This window comes from Microtus ochrogaster, chromosome 16 (genome assembly GCF_000317375.1).
Source record: "Microtus ochrogaster isolate Prairie Vole_2 chromosome 16, MicOch1.0, whole genome shotgun sequence".
Classification (NCBI taxonomy): domain Eukaryota; kingdom Metazoa; phylum Chordata; class Mammalia; order Rodentia; family Cricetidae; genus Microtus; species Microtus ochrogaster.
The window spans coordinates 9,211,357-9,230,979 of record NC_022018.1 but is presented as its reverse complement, the minus strand read 5'-3'; the positions used below and the strand labels follow the sequence as shown (position 1 = coordinate 9,230,979).

General features: G+C 47.2%; 1 protein-coding gene across 1 annotated transcript in view; it reads right to left on the bottom strand.

Annotated features, from left to right (window-relative positions):
- Prkce (protein kinase C epsilon) overlaps positions 1–16,387 on the bottom strand; it is a 530,068-nt gene extending 513,681 nt beyond the window's left edge. The window contains exon 1 of the mRNA XM_026783064.1: positions 15,013–16,387. Within this exon, the coding sequence (XP_026638865.1) occupies positions 15,013–15,360 (348 nt within the window). The 5' untranslated portion in view covers positions 15,361–16,387. The remainder of the gene's footprint in view (positions 1–15,012) is intronic.
- Positions 16,388–19,623: the final 3,236 nt, after the last annotated feature.

Sequence of the window (19,623 nt, the reverse complement as noted above, 5' to 3'; positions counted from 1 at the left end):
AAAAAGCTAAATGTCCCTGCTTTTTCTTCAGAGGAACAAGATAACAAGCTCATTCCTGCTCATGCCATGCTTAAATAATTACCAGAACTGTAGGAAACAGACTCAGGACATAGACTACGTAAAAATAGAAGCCCCCCGGCTACATTGTATTTCCAGGTAAACACAGAAACTTTTTAATATAAGTATGCCACATTTAATATTTGGGACACATCTTTGGTTTTAAAAACAAAAGTATTCGTCATTTATCTGAAATTTAAATTAACTGGGCATCGTGTATTTCATCTAAAATCTGGGCTCAGGTGGCTTTAAGAAAAAGATGGGTATTTCACAGGAGCAAAAGGAGAGCCTTCCTACTCCCGCCTTCCTATTTCTGCCCACCACTCTTGCCCTCCTACCCCAGCCCTCCTACCCCAGCCCTCCTACCCCAGCCCTCCTACCCAAGCCCTCCTACCCCAGCCCTCCTACTTCAATACCCTGATTCTAGCCTTATTTCTCCAGTCTTGTATTCCTGGCCTCCTAGGCCTAAAAATCCCCAAATACTTAGAAGGAAGGAAAAAACTTTACATAGCTGAAAAACAGAAGACAAACTTTTGTCTAAGAACAATCATTAATGGCAGTCAGAAGAACAACTTGCCATGTTTATTTTCATTACTTACAAGTAATCATCTAAAATGAAGTCCAAGTTTAAAGATTGAACATCATAATACATAACTAGAAAGTAAATGTCTAGTTCTTTAGAGGAGTATGGCCTGGATATTTTTTGTTTTGTTGTTTATTTATTTGTTTGTTCTTATTTTTGCTTAGTTCTGTATTTTAACTATTTAGCTTACCATTAAAGTAATAGGTTTCACCACAATGTAGTATGTAAAGTCCTTCTGTATATGTGTTGCTTTTATTGGTTAATAAAGAAGCTGCTTTCAGCCAATGGCTTAACAGAATAAAGCCAGGCTGGAAGAGATATATATAGAGAGAGTAGGCAGAGTCAGAGAGAAGCCATGTAGCCAGCCTCCAGAGGAGAAATACATGAGCTGCCAGCTGAAACTTTGCCAGTAGGCCACAACCTCGTGGTGATGCAGAGAATAATCGAATGGGTTAGTTTAGGATATAAGAGCTAGCTAGCAATACGCTTAAGCTATTGGTCAAGCAGTGTTTTAATTAATATAGTTTCTGAGTGATTATTTCTGGTCTGGGCATCCAGGAACAAATGAGCAGTCTCCGCCAACAATGATGTTTTATTTTATCGCATTTGCTTATTTCTTTATTGAAACAGCTCACACTGGAGCCCAGACTGGAACTCACAGCAACATTCCTACCTCAGCTTCCCAAGTGCTAGGATTAGAAGCAAGTACCAACACCCACTGTTTACTCTTTAGGAAGTCCAGCACTGTGGTCAAGAGCAAAGTCTTGCTTTTCAAATGAAGTACCATGTACACCGTCCAGATTTAGGCCTGAATAACAGAACAATCTCTGTGCAGTATACTAGAGGTCAGGTTTCTATAAGGATCCAGAGAAGGAAAATGAAGTCAGATGTTTCAAACCTGAGAACTGAGACAAACATCTAGACTACAACAGAGTCAGGAGTGGGGGGCTCAAACTCCAATTACCACTCTAGGTAACAGATAAGGCAGGTGATGTTCAGGTCAGAATGTAACACTGCGAGAGAAATGCTAGGCATGTTCTGTCTTCACTCTGCTCTAGCTCAGCAGCTAACAAAAAGGGGTCAATGTAGAATTCAGGTTCTGCACACCTAAAACTTAGCAAACCCAGATCCTATCACCAAGTCATTGAAGAGAGACTGGAAAAGGTTTTGTAGGCAACTCAAATGGTTACTGCTAACAAAACCTTCAAACAGGACCAACCACCCAAAAATATCAATGATACTTATAATCATAATTAGTTACTATTTACTGGGAATTTGCTATAAGTCAGGCATTTTTACAGTTCTGCCTAATAGTATAGAAGCTCTCTAAGGCAGCTGTGATTCCCAGATCACAGATACAGAGAAGGGCATTACTAATTGTGCTAGTTTGAATGTAATTGGCCCCCATAAGCTCAAAGGGAGTGGCACTATTAGGAGGTATGGCCTTGCTGGAGGAAGTGTGTCACTGTGGGGGCGGGCTTTAAGATCTCATATATGCTCAAGCCAAGCCCAGTGTTTTAGTTCACTTCCCATTGCCTGTGGCATCAAGATGTAACTCCTTCACTCTGAGCTCCTCCAGCACCATGTCTGCCTGTGTGCCGCCATGTTCTGCCCCTTGTGATATTGGACAAAACCTCTGAAAGTGTAAGCCACGCCATTAAATATTTTTTCTTTGTAAGCATTTTCATAGTCATGGTGTCCCTTCACAGCAACAAAACCCTTAAGACACTAGCCCATATAATTTGCTTAGTATCATTCAGTCAAACTTTATACTAAAATTCAAATCCAGAACCAGGGTTATGAATATAGCTCAGGAGTAAAGTGTTGGTCTAGAATGCAGGAGGTCCCAGGACCCTTATTTGAAGATTGTGTTAGCAGTAATCATTTGAGTTATCTGCAAAAAACATTTTCTTGTCTCTATATCTCTGAAATGAAATGGTGATAAGAACTGGGTTTGCTGGGTTCCAAGTGTGCACAGATCCAGGGCTGGCTGACACCAAAGCCCATATTCCATTCTTTAGATTCATGAGCTTTCCCCTGCCAACCTTTAGTTTCATGAAGGATGTATACTGATAAAAAAAATGTTCTCCATCCCTATCAGTTTATCAATAAGTAAAAAAAAAGAAGAAGAAAGAAAAGAAAGAAAAAATAATAATAAAAAGAAAAATATTAGCTGGAGTACAACATGGGGGACTGAGGTTCTCCCTCACACTAAAAGTCTTAATAACTAAGAGTTTGCTGTATAGTGAGTGCCTTGATTCAACCTCTTGCCCTAGAAAAGCTCCTAGAACACAGACGGTACACAGTATGTACTTGTTGAATAAATATCTGGATAGACTGATAGATGGAAGGATGAATACTCACTCTGTCTACTATTTCAACTTGGATTTTGTCCATGTATGTATGCTTCTATGTTTTACTAACTGATTGTGTTTGTTTCTGTGGTTGCAATCTTACTTTAATCCCAACCATCCACACCCTTGCTCCAAATGTTAAGACCTACTTGTCTTCTGGCCCCACCTCCCTGTTTGTCTAGATCCATTTTCTTCAAGGCCTGGTGTAAACTCTTTCTGAAGCCTCTGCCAATCAGCAGAACTCATACCATGTCCTTCTCTTTGGGCCTCCACCATTAGTCAAGCTCACTATTTCCCAAGATCCACTAGAATATGGTTCAATTTTTCTTTTTTTTAATTTAACTACGAATGTGTGTGTGTGTGTGTGTGTCTTCCTCCAACAAGACCACACCCACTCCAACAAGGCCACACCTCCTAAAAGCGCCACTCCCTTTGAGGGGGTTACACACACACACACACACACACACACATTCCACAAAGCACTAGTCCTGGATGTCTCAGAAATACTAGCTATTTATGATAAAACACATCTGAGACAGGTCTGGCTGTGCAGAAGTAAACAACTGTCATTGCTTTGGGTCATCATCTATATGTATGCATGTGTGAATGTGTGTCCAGGCACGTAATCACATGTACACACAAATACATGTTACATGTGTGCATAGGTCAGAGGTTGATGCCAAGTGTCTTCCTCAATTGCTCTTCACCTTATTATTCAAGATTTAGTCTTTCACTGAACCTGGAACTGACTGGCCGGCCGTCAGATCCTAGAGACTTCCTGTGTCACCCTCTCCAGCACTGGGGCCACAGGCACTCACTGCCAAGCCCAGGGTTTTACATTGGTGCTAGTGGAGCCAATCAGATTCTAATTCTTTCACAGCAAGTACTTTAGTGAGCTATCTCAGGAACATACTATACCCTGCCCCCGTCCTGCTGTCACTCTCCTCGGCCCTGCTGTGGCTCGAATGTCTCTGATACACCAAGGTGCATCTGACTTTGTAACATGTCCCAGCCTCTTTGATAACTGAGACCTGAAAACACCACAAGCCTCCTGCCCCTTCAAAGACAGTTTGACAAACACTGGTTGATGCCATGTTCCATCTCTAGTGGCTGACGGAGGAGTCTCTCAGTTACTTAAAATGGTTGAAATAACCATCGATGCGAAAAGCAAAGGCAGAGAGTCATCAATCTTCCATTCCAGAAATTTTGCTTGCTTGCTAGTTTGTTTTTGGAAGAACCTGGATGGTTCTATGGCTCAATAATACACAAAGAGAGATCGTTTTAAATCTAAATTTACTCTTTGCGGTCCTTGGACTCTAGGTAAAGAAACAAGCTATGAAAAGTAGCTTTATGGTCTTCCAACTATGGGGAAAGACAGAGCGGGGGGGGGGGTGGGACAAAACCGGGCAGTTTTCCAGAGTAATAAGCAAGGCAATTTGAATAAAAGAGACAAAATATGATAGCGAGGTAGACTGAGCACAGTAAAAGACCAAAATGCAGGGTTTGAGAAGTCAGTTAGGACTGTTGCCAGCAGGGGCCCAAAAAGCATCTGGCCAAGCTACCTTCTGACTTCACATGTATGCAGTACACGCTTCACATGTAAGCACAGTGCCGCTGACTGACCGGCGTCAGCGGAGTCAATAAGTTCCCCGAGGAAAGAAACTATCAGTCCACCAGGACCTGCAGAGGTAGCTCTAGGTATCGCCACACTCTCTAAGATTGCACTAAGCGCTTCCTCTCAGCTGTGAATTTACACACCAGGGCTTTTCTGATACTCCTTGATAAACACGGCCAATAGGCTCTCTGCTCATGTGACAAGGTGCCCAGCACAGGAGGTATTCAATAAACATCTGCTGGTGGATGAAAGGAAGGCCAGACGCTGCTTTTACTGCTCAGCAGCTTCTGTCTGGCCCACTGTCTTAGTTAGGGTTTCTATTGCTGTGAAGACACCGGGAGCACAGCAACTCCTATAAGGAAAACACTGAATTGTGGTGACAGCTTACAGTTCAGAGGCTCAGTCCATTATCATCATGGTGGGACACGGTGTCATGCAGGCAGACATGGTGCTGGAGAGGTAGCTGTGAGTTCTCTACATGTTACAGGCATCAGGAAGTGAACTGTGACAACGGAGGATATCTTGAGCATATATAACCCTCAAAGCCTGTCTCTACAGTGACAAGCTTCCTCCAACAAGACCACACCCACTCCAACAAGGCCACACCTCCTAAAAGCGCCACTCCCTCACTCCCTTTGAGGGGGTTACACCTACCATCTTCCTTTTCTGCTCAGATTCTGAGTTTCTAGGAGCACATCGTGAGTCCGCTGGATTGGAGAATGTATAGACGGGCCTGGAAGAGCGGGCCTCTCCAGAGTCCGTTGACTAACTGGTGAGTGGGCTTCCCAGACTTCCTGAACAGCTCACACTCTGGAGAGCCATCAGATGGGTGAGAAAAGACACTTCCCATTCACAAGATGCTTCCATCTGCCTGGCACTAGGAGATGCTATGCTCTGAGAAACAACCAACGGCTCTATTCAAGGTGGATACAGGCAACACCAAAGCATACCCGTCCCCAATAATAAATTCTAGATTCACCCACCATGGTTTTTGTTCCAAACCCTTCTTGAATTGATTACATTTCTGACCTTAAATACTTCCTGGGTGGCAAACTCAGTGAGTGTTCGCCTATGCTACTAAATAAAAGAGCCTCCCCCTTGTCCCCACCTCCCAAATGTGCTGGCTAGGGTTACAGGCACACAGCAACACAGTTGGCTTAAAGGCGACCTCCGTAACACTTCAAGGAGAGAGAGATAGGATGGGAAGAAGACATATGAGGTAAGAAGTCATTGCAGCACCGGAGTTTGGTAGCAGGCTTGAGTTTCTCCTCTGGGCCTGCCAGAGGAGTCCAAAGCCATTCCCTCTGGAGATTCTATTTTGTTTGGATGTGGGTGAGTTTCACTGACACGGTACATTCCTGCCCTTATGATTCTCTCGGCCCAGCATAGGGTTCTGACCACTTCACATGTTTTCTGACAGAAAACTAAATTTCAACCAGGTATAGCCCTGCTAATTAGCGTTATAATCAACTGTAACTACTTAACAAGCCCATATACACCCAGAGGAACTTGGAGAGAAATGTGCTTTGCCAAGTGAAGCTTTTATTTATGTAAAACAGTGCAGGCCTGATCTGGAGTTCGTTCAGCCTGTGTGAAGAAACTGGAAGTTGTGCAGGTACATGCATCAGTGAGCCCTGTGAGTTCAGGGACTGTTGTCTCAAATTTCATGTTTTGTCACTGCCAACTGCAAGGATTTTTTTTTGGTAGATAACACCCCAGTTAAGAATTTAAAGCTAATAAACCCTGCAAATAAGGACAAGTGTTCTTTCTGTGTTTCCTCTGACTACAGCACCTTCTACAGGCTCTGGGTACCCAGATGGTACACAGCTCCCCCTTTTAGAAACTTTAGGCTTGGTTTAAAAGGAAAGTCTTTGGTGTAGTGCAAACTGATTTGTGGAAATCAGAGCGCATTCTCCTGTCGGAATGCCTTCAAAGACTTCCCTAAAATTCCTCCTCTTCTCTTTGAACTGTACAAAGCGAGTCCTTGAACCAACTGAGAAGTTAGTCTATCTCTTCACCTCACCAGAGACCCTTCCTGTGGCAGTGGATGGAGATCAGTGCAGACAGAGGACCACACCAGCCCTACATGCAGACAATGGGAGGTCATAGAGAGCTCAGCTCTTAGGGAGCTGGCTGCATCACATCCTCTCCCTGCAAGGCTCAAGGCTCACTGTAGAAGAGAGGCGTCAAACGGAGTAGGTGCCTACAATGGAACTGTGGCTATGACCACATTACAGGACCTGTACACCACCAAACCAGACAAAAGTCTAGCATGGATGTGGGGGGGGGCTGATAAGGTCCCATCCCTCGCTGAGGTCACTGATGGATGCTGGAGAGGGATGCAGGTGATGAGAGGTTGTCTATACTCTATTAGATGGTTCTAGACCCAGGCACATACAGGCAGCACTAAGTGGGCTCAGAGAGTTTAGAAACAGAATACATGGAATTGGGAGAGAATATGAGGTGGGGTGAGTAGGAGAATCATTGGAAGGGAGGGAATTGGAGATGAATTTCATTAAAAAAAATACATTACATGCATGTACAAAATTCTCAAACAATAAAAAAATGCTATGAAAAAGAAATACCATCTAATGCTTGCCATTTCAGTCTTACCAAACACATGTCAAGCTCTCTTGCTCCCCAGAGGCAGGAACTGTGGCACACACACCAATACCCCAGTATCTGCCAAGGCGCTGCACCATGAGAAGTACTGAGAGAATACACATCTCTCTGTTAGCATGCACCAGTACCTAGGTTCTGGCTGGGGTGCTGAGAAGACAGAAAGAAATAAAAACTTCTGTGTCTAGAGAACCTCTGTCTTAATGTTAGACAAGAAATGAATATGAAAAATATGAAGTGTAGGAGAAAGATGAGGGAAAAAGAAGCCATGTCAAGGAATGTATAAAATGGCGTATAAACCGGAAATGCAGAGAAAAATACAATCCAAGTACAATGCCATATACATATAAAAATGCCATGATGAAACTCATTATTTCGTGTGCTACCTTAAAAATTAATAAGCCTTTAAAATTAAAGAAGTAAAATGTCTGGGAAAGCCAGTCATGGTGACCGTAATCTCAGTACTTGGGAGGTCGAAGCCAAAGAACTGAGGGCTGTGATTAGCCCAAGCTACATAGTAAAGCTCCATCTCAAAACAATAATCAAATAATAAGACAAAATCATAAATCCTGAAAAAGAGTGACATTTTGGATAGGACTACTAGAAAAGGCTTTCCTGGGAATGTTACATTCGAATAAATGTTTGAACCAGGAAGCTCACTGTAGAAGAAACATTCTAGAAAAATGGGAGAGAAATGAAGGAAGATTGAGGCAGGTACACGGTGTGTCGAAGGTGACCCCGGGCCCTTAGGACTAGAGACTCACAAACAAGGTGAAGCTGGACAGCAGTAGGCAACAAGCCAGGGAGGCCCAGAAGGCTTGTCTGGATTGTCTTACAGGAAGGAATTGCGTTTTTTCCCCCTGAGGGATTTTTTGACAAAGTTCAGGCAAGGGGGAACCAATTAGGGGACGGTTGAGATAATCCAGACGCAAGGTAAGTGACGTGGGCCCAGGAGAGGCATGGAAGATGATAACACTTGGGAATCGATCCTTACAGCAGACATGGCAGATGCTGCTGCTATGGATAGATATGGGGTGGAGGCAAAAATGAGGGACGTCAAGGACAATTAAGAAGGGGAGAACTAGGCATACAATACCATACAAATTGGTTTTTAGCTGACCATACACAATCAAATGTCGCTGAAACTAAGAAAAGCCGACATATAAACTCTGAGGTTGCAAGTTCGGTATGGTCTGGAGATAGGAATCTAAAGTTAACAGCATTGAAAATGTATTTAGATCCTCAAACCAAATAAGGCTGGTACAGTCAAACCAAACACTAGCTCCAAATTGCTCCTATTTCTGATCACTAATCATCTTCCATAAATAATGTCTCCAATAGCAATAATTCCTAGGTCCGCCAAAGCAATCTGATCAAAAGTAATGAAATTGCTTTTAAGAGCTGAGGAGCTATTGTCCATTGATAGCTGCTGAGGGAGTGAGATTCAGTTTTTAAGGGTATGGCCACTGGCTGGTCCACCACGCTCCAGTGGATGCCACAAGCCTAGGAGAAGGTGGGCAGCACAGACTGTAGTGGATGAGCTTGGAGAAATGAGGACACCAAGTTGGGTGGGTAAGGAAGAGGGGTGGAGCTGGGAGGAGTTGGGGAGATGAGTATAATCAAAATACAACGAACACACAATTCTCAAAGGATTAATAAAAGATACATTGTTAAATATGAGTAAATTAAATTTACTTTTAGATGATCTAAGACTTCTTATAAAAAACACATTCACAGAGCAAGGAGAAAAATGTCTTTCACTGGGCCATATGTTCATCTTAAGATGTTCATCTAAATCTAGGACTACCAACCCGTAAGTCTTCAGATATTAACACAAATTTGCTGAAATGCATTATGGCCAGATCTTTTGCTGTGAGCTTCATAGGACTCCCTCACTTCATCCACACAACAACCTAAGAGGTTAAGAATTCTCACTGTTCCATTTTACTAACCAAGAAACAGGCATCTGGGGCTTAAGTCCCATGTCCAAGGTTGTAACCGGTGAGGGTCTGGGAACTACAGTGAGAACTTGATGATTCTAAAGGCAGGTGACCACTGGGGAGCAAGAGAGCCCCAATTATCCACTACACTGGCTGGGTATTGAGGGAGTGGGGGAGAGGGAGGGGGAGGGAAAGGGAGAGAGGGAGGAAGGGGGAGGGGAGGAAAGAGAGGGAGGGAGGGAGGAAAGGGAGGGAGGGAAGAACACATCACAGAGTATGCTTGACTGCCATAAAGCAGGAGTATGGCTATGCTAGGCCTAGAACAAGAACTAATAGTTATACAATACTCTATATGCCAAGGGAAGCAATATTGAATTAGATGACAAGTATCATAGCAATAGGGAAGCCGTCTACAAAGGGATCTTGGATGGACGATTGCCATCCTAAGCATGCCCCCTTTATAGATCCTATCCACTGAAAAAAATTCAGAAATTCCCTAAGAAGATAGACATGTCTTTGTGCAATGTACAAGGACCCAATCAGGAGGAGGTCTGTTTAACAAGGCCATGTCCCCAGGACCCATGGGGCTCTTAGACACAATAGTTAGGGGCTGGACCCTGGCAGTGGTACTGTAATAATCTCCCTCAAGTGATTCTTGTTGACCAAGGCAGAGCCAGTACACTAGCCTACCCTTTCCAGTGCCGGGGCATTCAGCTGGGCAATTAAGAAACATTCCTTGAGGAGATACTAAGGGCCAGGCATTGGTCCAAGCACACTGCGAATATAAACTCAATTCCCCTACAGCCATCATTTCAGGCAGATGATTTTTACCATCATCCATTTTGCACACAGGAAGAAACCAAATTTCAGAAAGGTTAAATGGCTCACTAAAGGTCACAGAAGACTTAGGTCATGGGGAAGGGTGGCCTTAAAACCCAAGCAGTCTAGACCCAGCATGGACCTTTAGCAGCTGTCACAGTGAGCTTCAGTTGTCACTTTGGCATACCTGAGAAGGAACTCTTCTCCATCAGACTGGCCTGTGGCATGTCTGTGGTGTACCTTCATGACGGCTACCAAGAGGACCCAGTCCACCGCGAGTGGTGCTACTCCTGGGCAGGTGGTCCTGAGTTATATGACAAAGTTAGCTGGGTATGAGCCGGAGGAAGGAAGCCAGTGACCAGTGTGTTCCTCCTTGTCCCCGCCTCGGTTCCTACTTGGGGCTCCTACCTTGGCTTCCCTCACTGACAGACTGCGAAATAAAATAAACTCTTTCCCCTCAAGTTAATTTTGGTCAGAGTCGTTTATCCTGGCCACCAAAAGTAAACTGGGACAGATCCTCTGGAGAACTCCTTTTCTCTCAGAGGACGGCGATCTTCAGACATAGCCACTACATCACCAAAGCATCTGTGACCGGCATGGTGGTACTCGCCTTTAATACCCTCAGTCAGGAGGCTGAGGCAGGCAGGAGGACCTCTGAGTTAGAGGCCAGCCTGGTCAACAGAGTGAGTCCTAGGACAGCCAGGGCTACATAGAGAAACCCCATTTCTAAAAATCAATAAATACATCATAAATAAATAAATAAATAAATGGATCCATGACAAGATAAATCAAGGCACTGGCACACACCAAAGATGTCTGCCAACATAATACTGGTCAAAGAGCGAGCTGAGCTCACTTTGTACATTACTGAAGCAGTAAGTGAGGAAACCCAGACAGTGAAGCGGCCAGCAGCTGTCCCCTACAGGTGGCACTCAAAACCTTCTCCCTAGCTTGTGTCCCCTAAGCAAAAGAGCCCACATTTAGCCCTCACTCAACCTCTGCCTCATCGAGTATGAATCCTAATGTGTATAGTTGACACAATTATTCTTCCAAGTCTTGTTTTAAGAAATATGGGGCTAGGAGATGGCTTAGCCATTTCGGGGCTTGTTGCACAACCCCAAGGATCCACACAAAAGCCAGGTGCTGCCTCAGGGGTCCGTAACCCCAAGCACCTTGCCTAGAAGGCAGCATAGGCAGATCCCAGTGACCGGCTAACCAGACCAGAGGCTAACCAGACAAACTTCCTCGTTAGTGAGGAGACTCTGTCTCAAGAAATAAAGTAGAGAGCTAAAGAGGGGGCTCGGCTGGTAAAGAGGCCGGCTGCGGAACCCACTGGGCGGAAGGAGAAAAGTAACTCCTGTGGGTTGTCCTCTGACCTCCACCCGTACATCCATAAACACACACACATGCATGCGCGCAAGCACACACGCACGTGTATGACTACACATAAGTGTGCATGCTAAATTAAATAAAAATAAGTAAAGGAACAATGTGGCCATCAGTAAAGAATGACGTTCTGATCATCAGCTCTGGCCACCATAGATTCTGGAGCCCTTTCTCTGCCCACAGTTCCTATGCTAGCTGTACTTCTCAGAGCAAGCAACTCAAAGGACAAACCACTAAATGTGCAGATTCTTCACGGTTATCTCAAAGCACAGAAGCAATGGCTCTAAGGAGGCCAAGCAGTGAACCTCCCTCCCTAGTACCTTTCCCTAGTGACTGCTATGCACATCCAGGACAGCAGCATTTCATCTAGTTCCTCAAAACCTTAGCTCAGATCCGGCCTTCTCTTAGCCTCGGGTTCTGTCTACAGCAGCCCCTCTGTCGTCATAAGCTGCAGTGTCTGTCTTCTTCACTGGTGGATAGTTCCCACAGCCTGCGCTTGTCACATTCTCCCCCTCGGTCCTCAAGATTTTCTTCTGCTCTAGAATGTCAATGTTCAGCCCCACATCCCCAGCGATGTTAGAAGGCGCTGACTGGGATGAGCTTCCTTTCTTTGAATTTTGCATCCATATTTATTTGAATGTGAGCAAAAACAAGCCCAAACCACCAAACCCAAACCCGCGGCTCTATAAGACAAAGTGCGGCTTGAGGAAAGATTAGTACAAAGTGAAAGAACCAGTTTGGTTTTTTTACTTGTGTGTTTGCTTGCTTTCTTTAAAAAATATATATTAAATTAAAGTTCAGGTGGCAGATAAATAAGAAGACTTAAACTGGGTAAACTTGGCTCTGCCATGGCCTCAGCTCAGCCACGCATATCCATTCTGCAGCCTGAACATAGGCTCTCTCCACGCCTTTCTGCTGGCGGTGTCCAAGCTTGGCACGTTGTGTCCTCTCCAGGTGCGTCTTTGAACATGACCTAAACTTTGACACTCAATGTGTGTGCGTACCCTCCTTCCAGGAGCCTTCCTGAATTCCCCCAGCCCTCCTCGCACACTCTGGTTTTGAACTTCCGACCTACTGTAGTGCCTGCCACTCATTTGGAACTGAATGACCACTTCAGTATCTATATGCATCTGCTTGGTGTCCTCATCCCTAGAGAAATGAAAGTCCCTGGAGAGTAACCTGTGGCCTCTTATTTTATCCTGGGGCAAGTTAAAATGGTAAGATTTCCTAGTAGAATTTGATCACATAGGGAACTCAGTGGGCAGGCGAGTGCAGAGCCGGCTGAGGTACCCCACAGTAAAGAGAGGAGCACATCGGATCACTTCAGGCCGGCTTCAGAGCCACACCTATGAACAGGCACGTCTCTTCATTTCTTCCCAGAATGGTACTCAAGGTCTAAGCCCAGGAAAGTCTACCTACAGCTGTGATGATGTGGGTGTACTTGGGTGACAGACATGGGGAAAGTGGTCCCTTTGCAACTTGACTATTTCCAGGCTGCTGGGCACTGTTGCTGGGGTCCCCGTATTCACTTCAGAGAGCAGCCTCCAGCATCTCCCGGTCCCAACCAGCTCACCACTCGATTCATTCTTTGGACTGCTCTCGGTCTTGTTTTTAATCTGTCCAATGCCTGTCATATCCAATTCACACTTGCTACAAGGCAGAAGAGATAATGATTTTGAAAGCACTTTACGTTATCGCACACAATAAAAATGTCAGGGCCACAGCATCTGAATCTGCAGAGCTAATAAATAGCCTCAGAAGCCAGACAGGCTGTTCCCCACTGGGCAAACAGTGAGCAATAGGAGGTGAGGGCTCAACCTCCAACCCACCTGTGCTTGCCGTGCGACCTTGGGTACCCACTTAGCTTCTCTGGAACTCAATGTCCTTGTCTGGAAATTTTGCCTGTGCACTAGAAGATCTGGTCTAGAGCCAAAACCAGCATAAATGTAAGAGCCTTGGAGAATGGCTATAAAGCAACAAGCTCTGACTGCACACTTCCCTAGAAGAGCCGAGGAGAGAAAGCACTATCCTGTTCTGCCCTGCGTTTGGAGCAGACCTCAGGTCAGTGTTATCAGAGAAACTCTTTGCTGCATCCTTCCAACTGGAGCGTGCGTGTGGAAAACACAGACCTGCCGTTCATCTTCACCGATCTCTGCCCTCTGGTTATCCCCTCTTAGCACCTCCTGCAAAGCACCCCACCTTCCTGCTACTCTAGTCAAAGTTTTCTTCCCCTTTTTATGCGAAACCACAGATGTTCAACACTCAAGTCTGTTTCTGAAGTTAGTGATCCCTCCAAGGCCCTTTGGGTAGCACCATGGATAACAGTAGATTGACAGCGAGGCAGAAGGAAAGGAAAGTCGAGTTCAGGATCCTATGGTTTGCTCTGCTGTCTAAAGTGGAAATCACAGATCTCCCAGAGCTCAGCTCTTGTGGCTTACTAGGGTTGTCCTGAAAGCCCTGTTAGTAACCATGGTTCCCGGAAGGTACTATCACAGGCAGGAGCAGAAAAAGAGCAGATTCTCCCCCTCCCATTTCCCCCTAAAACTCCCCGTCCATCAAAAATATGTTTAAAATATGAGGTAAAATGATATGCCAAGGACACGCGTACCCTCTGACCCCTAAGATATTCATGAAGTTATCTGTGTTTTCAGCAGAAAGCGGGTCTTCTGCAACTCTTCATGAGGCAGCACAGACAGCTCCCTGTGCAAACCAGAGAATCCTGAAAATACATTCATCCATAGCAACACTTGCTCCAGATAGAAGCATGCAGCCAACCTGAAGACAGAGCTATTCGTTTCCTAATTTAACACTGTTCCTCCCAGAAGAGAGGGGGTGGGAGAGGCTGGTTTCTCTAACTGTCCAAGTGCCAAGGTTGAATGCATCTGGTTTAAGGTATATTGGCAAGGCCTTTTTCCCCCCAATCCCTAATATTTGACAGTGTAATCAGTTAACAATTAACTAAATTTCAAAAATAGTGTTTGATCCTACAGCGTCTTGGCAATCAAAGCATGGAAGCATATCACGTTAAGAATCTAAGTCCCGACTTCTATAACCACAAACAGAGTCCTTTTTAAAATACAGCATTCTAAAAAGATGGGCAAAACAAGCTGGCCTGGTGTTTCTGGTCTTGCTGTATGTCAGCAGATGAGTTAACCAATGATTTAGGAACAAGAAGGCTTCCTATCAGAGGGATCCTTAAACCGACTCACTGGGCTACCCAGGACAACGCCAGGCTGCACAAGAACCTCCAGTCTGAGCTACACGTGTCTCTCCAAGGACAGAGAGCCCCCCCACACACACACACACAGTCACTCAGCCAGCCCACCATGCACTTGCAGAAGGTCCCCTCTGCCAAGCTATGCACCTGCATTCCTGGGCTCTCCCAACTCGCAAGCCCCCTATACTGCCCTTTTTCGGGAGGGCACAAAGGAGACCGGAGATAGTGCCCACCTGGCAAATCTCATCTCTCTTATCCTAATGTGTATGTCTCTCCAGCTATGAAATGAAACGTGCATCTTCAAGGAAATTGAGACATGTATGCACACACAAACACACATCCTTGAGCCTCGCGACCAATCCCGAGGCAGCAGGTCTTTCCCTGGGACCCCGGGCTCCTGGACGTGGAGGGGCTGGACTCACCCAGTCCTCGAAGTGACGGCTCCCATTTTGCAGCAGCTCCTCGAACTGGATGGTGCAGTTGGCCACGAAGTCGTCGTAGCCTATAGGAGCATCATGAAAGACAGCTAGCTCGATCTTGCGCCCATTGCACACATCAGTGACGAACTCATCGTGCCAGGCCGGGCTGTTGGTCTTCTGCTTGGTGGCTGTTTGGCCGATGCGCGAATCGTCCACGTTGAGAGCAATGTAGGGGTCCAGAAGGAAAGTCTGTGGCCGGGGTCCCACCGCATGGCGTAGCGACCAGGCTGTGGGCTTCAAGCTCACGGCCTCGCAGATTTTGATCTTAAGAAGGCCATTGAACACTACCATGGTCGGGGCGGGGAACTAGAGCCGGGGTCACTCCGTCCGCCCCGAGGGCAGGAATGAAGAGCAGGCAGCAGGCACGCTGGGAGCCTGGGGGACTCCTGGGTCCCCTCTCGCCCCACCCCACTCTCACTACACCTTGTGGCGCTGCGCCCTGGCGCCGGCGATTCTCAGCGAGTGCATGTATTTCCTCGCCGGATTCCTAACGGAAAACAGGGAGGGGGGAGAGTTGGAGACGTCCGTTTTTGGAGCAAGTCTCTCCCCCCCCAACCACTGGCGACACCTCCACAGGAGGAGACAAGCTGTCGCCTCCGCTGCAACCCGCGGGGGCTGACTCGCTGCCTCTCTGGTTCTCCGGGTCCGTGTGCGGAGAAGCAGGCGCCGCTCCCGGCGCTCACCTACCTTTCCGAAACATAATCCCCCGGCAATTTCGAGTCCCGGAGGGGGAGGGGGCGACGGGACGGGGCGGGGACGAGAACCGGGGGCGCAGATTTCAACCCGGATCCTCTTCGCCCACCCAGTGCCTCGGACGGCGCGGGGTGGAGGGTGAACTGAGGGATGTGCTGTCTATCCGGAGGGATGCATGTCGAGAGGAAATGGTCCTCCCCGGAGCCAAATTTTTTAAAAATCCACAAGCCTCACAGCCAGCCCGGCCGCCGCCTCTGGGGCCAAGCAGTGGAGTGCCGCAGCTGGCGATCGCGAGGTGCCCGGTTCCCGGGATCTCACATCCGCGCGGGCACGGGAGGTAGAGGTGGCCGCCGCTCGGGTTCTGGGCGCAGGCCGGCACCCGGCGGTGCGCAGCGCGGCGGCGGGGCAGGGACTGCGACTCGGCACGGCCCCTCCTCCCGGCCGCCGGCGCCCGCCCGCCCGCCTCGCTCTCCGCGTCCGCGCTCTCGGCACGGCCGGCTCGCCGCCGGCCAGAGCGCTCAGCCCGCGATCTCCTTCCCTCGATCACCGTGCGAGCGATTCTCCCTCCCTCTAATGCAGGAAATGCGCAAAAGACGTCAGTGTATGTGTGTGTGTGTGTATGTGTGTGTATGTGTGTGTGTCTGTGTGTCTGTGTGTGTGTGCACGCGCGCGCGCGCGCGACAGTGTTTGGGGAAATAGAAAGTTTTGCCGGTTGGGGGAGCAATACGGGAAAAGTGAGCTGAGCAGAAAACAGCAGCGAGCCGGTCAGCCCGGTCCGGTGGCGGCGACGTGCGAGGAAGCTGAGGGAGGACTCGCGAGGGACCCGGGAGGGTAGCGGCTCTGGGATGCGGGGGCGAGTGTCGCAGGCCGAGTCTGTGCGCCTCTGGTCCGCACCGGGAGAGCCGGGTCTGCACTCAGCCCGGGGCGGGAGGGTGTGAGGGGGAACGACAGGCATCTCTCGCATTCTCTGCAGCCAACACTACTTTTTAGAACCGGGGTTTGGGGAATGGAGGGGGTCGCAATGTTCCAGAAGACGCAGCAATTTTCCCCACTCTGCCTAGAGTGCGGCGGTCACCAGCCGCCCGCGGGAGAGCTGGCCTGTCTGTCACTCCGTCCCGGGATTCTCCACTGTGCTGCGATGGGGGAGGGGCTACCCAGACTCTTTTCCTGGGTGTGAGTTTTAAAACCTAATTTTCCTCTTCCTTTTCCTTGGGGAGACTGTCCCCTCTAGGGATCTGTCCCGGACTTGCTCCGGTTGCAAGAACTTGTTGACAAGTAGAAGCCTGGTAGAATCCCTGCCCGGTTCGGTTCGAGAGTCTTTATTTTTCAAAGTGACTCCTCCTACACATGGGGACCTCGCGTGTGCCCTTTTAGGGGACAAGGCTCGGATCCACGCGCTGACAGCGGGCGTCTAGGCTGCGGGAAAGCCGGCTGATCCCTCCTGGGGGCCCGTGGCTGTATCCATGCTAATTTCCTCCGTAACCTTTAAACTCTCTCTCTGGAAGAGGCTACGGAGGCGGCTGGTCACGTGAGGCGAGCCCTAGGCTGCTGGGGAAGAATTTCCTCCGCCCGGGATCGGGACCGGGAAAGGCGGCGGGAGGGGGGACAGCCCCGAGACTAGGAGACTAGAAAACCTCGGAGGGCCCGGACGGAGCGCGCCAGGCCCCAAGGCGCCAAGCAGCGGGAACTTCCAGCCTGCGCCCAGGAAGGGGTTGGTGCAGCAGCTCCGGGCTGGGTGAGTGGAAAAAGAAAGCCTCCGCCCTTACCCGTGTGCCAAGGCAAGTCCGGCTGTTCGTAGGGATCGTGAAAAGCTGAGTGTTTTTCTGGCGACTGTGATAAGTGTAAACCAAAATGTACAAACTGTATCCCGTTCACTTTTTTTTCTCTCTGGAAAAGGCAAGAGGCAGTCTCCAGGAACGCCACATCAAGTGCAGTACAATTCCCCAACACCCCCCACCCAAAAAAAGAACTCAGGAGTTTCACAGGCATTCAGGCAGATCTCCTGCAAAAGTTGAAGCTTGCTGTCACGCCCCACCACCCGCGCTCAGTTTACTAGTAGTAGTTGAAGATGGTTCTGTTGCATGGGAGAAATTGGTATTATAGGCGCCAAAAATGCAGCCTTGGGAACGATTATGGTCTGAAGATCATTGACGCTTGAAAAATAATAATGATTTAAAAACTTCCTTTCAGGACACACATTAAAAAGTAATGCCAAATGAGACGTTATCTTTAGAGTGTGTGTTTAGGAAGCAGGCCCAGCACTAAAGAAACGATAGGGATACATTCCTAAGTTTAAAGAATGCCAAGAAGCTCACTAAACAAAAACAGTATTTAAGTCATTTTTAAAAAATAAAAGGTAACGTGAATTTCCAGGATGAACAAAATATGCCAGTTTTAGATCATTTTAAATAGCTCAGATTATTGACACCCATTAAGCTTTATACCTAAATTGATTGCTTCATTTGCCCTCCAAATTGGCCAGTCCAGCAAGTCAGGGATTTCTTAAACTTAGACATCCTGACTTAACAAGGTAATGTTTCTGACTTAACTAGGTGGTGTTCCTGACTTAACAAGTTAGTGTTCCTTACTTAACTAGGTGGTGGTCCTCACTTAACTAGTAGCATTCCTGAATTAACTAGTCGGTGTGCTGACTTAACTAGTTGGTATTTCCCACTGTCTTACTGATTTTGTCTGTCAAACCCTAACTGACATGCCAATAGAATTGGAATGGACAATCATTGGCCTAAATTCTCTTTGGGATATATTAAACAAAAAAAATAGTTTAAAATCAAGCACTAAATTTGAACTTTTGGGATACATCATACCCCTTCCCTCTCCTCCCACACCCTGCTTCCCGCAGGCAAACATATTAAAGACTTAAAACACAGGAGTCTTTTGCCGTCTCTATGACCACCTTAAAACAGCGAAGCCACACGCTTCCAGTTCTGTCACCCAGCATCCTGGTTAAGGTTATAGAAAAAAAAAAAAATGCCTGTCTCTTAAGAGGCTACCCATGTGCACAGTCACACTGCCGTTCTCGGGGTGAACAGTTTTAGTCTAATTCCAATTTTAGGTCTTTTGCATCAGGAATACAAAACACTTGACCAATAATAATAAAAATAATAATGCCAGTAGTGGATTGGCTGAAACTCTATATGAAAAGGGAGCATGCTGGTGCTCTTCATGCAAACACTGCTCTAATTACAGCCTCCCCTCCCCCGCTTTTTTTTTTGATAAGGGTTTTTCTGGGTAGCTTTGGAGCCTGTCCTGGAACTCACTCTATAGACCAGGCTGGCCTCGAACTCATGGGGATCTGGCTGCCTCTGCCAACCCAATTGCTGGGATCTAAGGCATGCACCACTTCAGTATAAGGGAACACTATTAAATTCGTCTAAAATAACCTTCTTCAGACTCCAAATGAAGAGGAAAACAGGCCTTTGCCAGCTAGGACTGAGAATGTAAACTTCTGATCATAATTACGACATGGTTCATCCTTCTCTTGGCCCTGCATATGGTGTAAAGGTCAGGAAGCCAACTGTATATACATTGAGTAAAACAACATTTTGGATCGGAACAGTATTCTAGTTATTTCGTAATCTTTGAGAGAGGGCAGAAGAGAGGAAGAAAAATGATGTAAGAATGTAACAAAGACAATCAAGCTGGGGGCATGGGGAAGAAGTAATATCCCAGTGCAGCAAGGCTGCCCAGGGCAGTGCAGCCCATGTCGCAACAACAGTTCCAGGAATAGGAGCAGCATCCCTTGCCTGGGGGAGCTTAGGGAAGCATCACCACCAGACCCTTTGAGTCAGAATTCCTTCCACAGCAGGCAGGGAAAGGAGGCAAGAAGAACAGACCATGAAG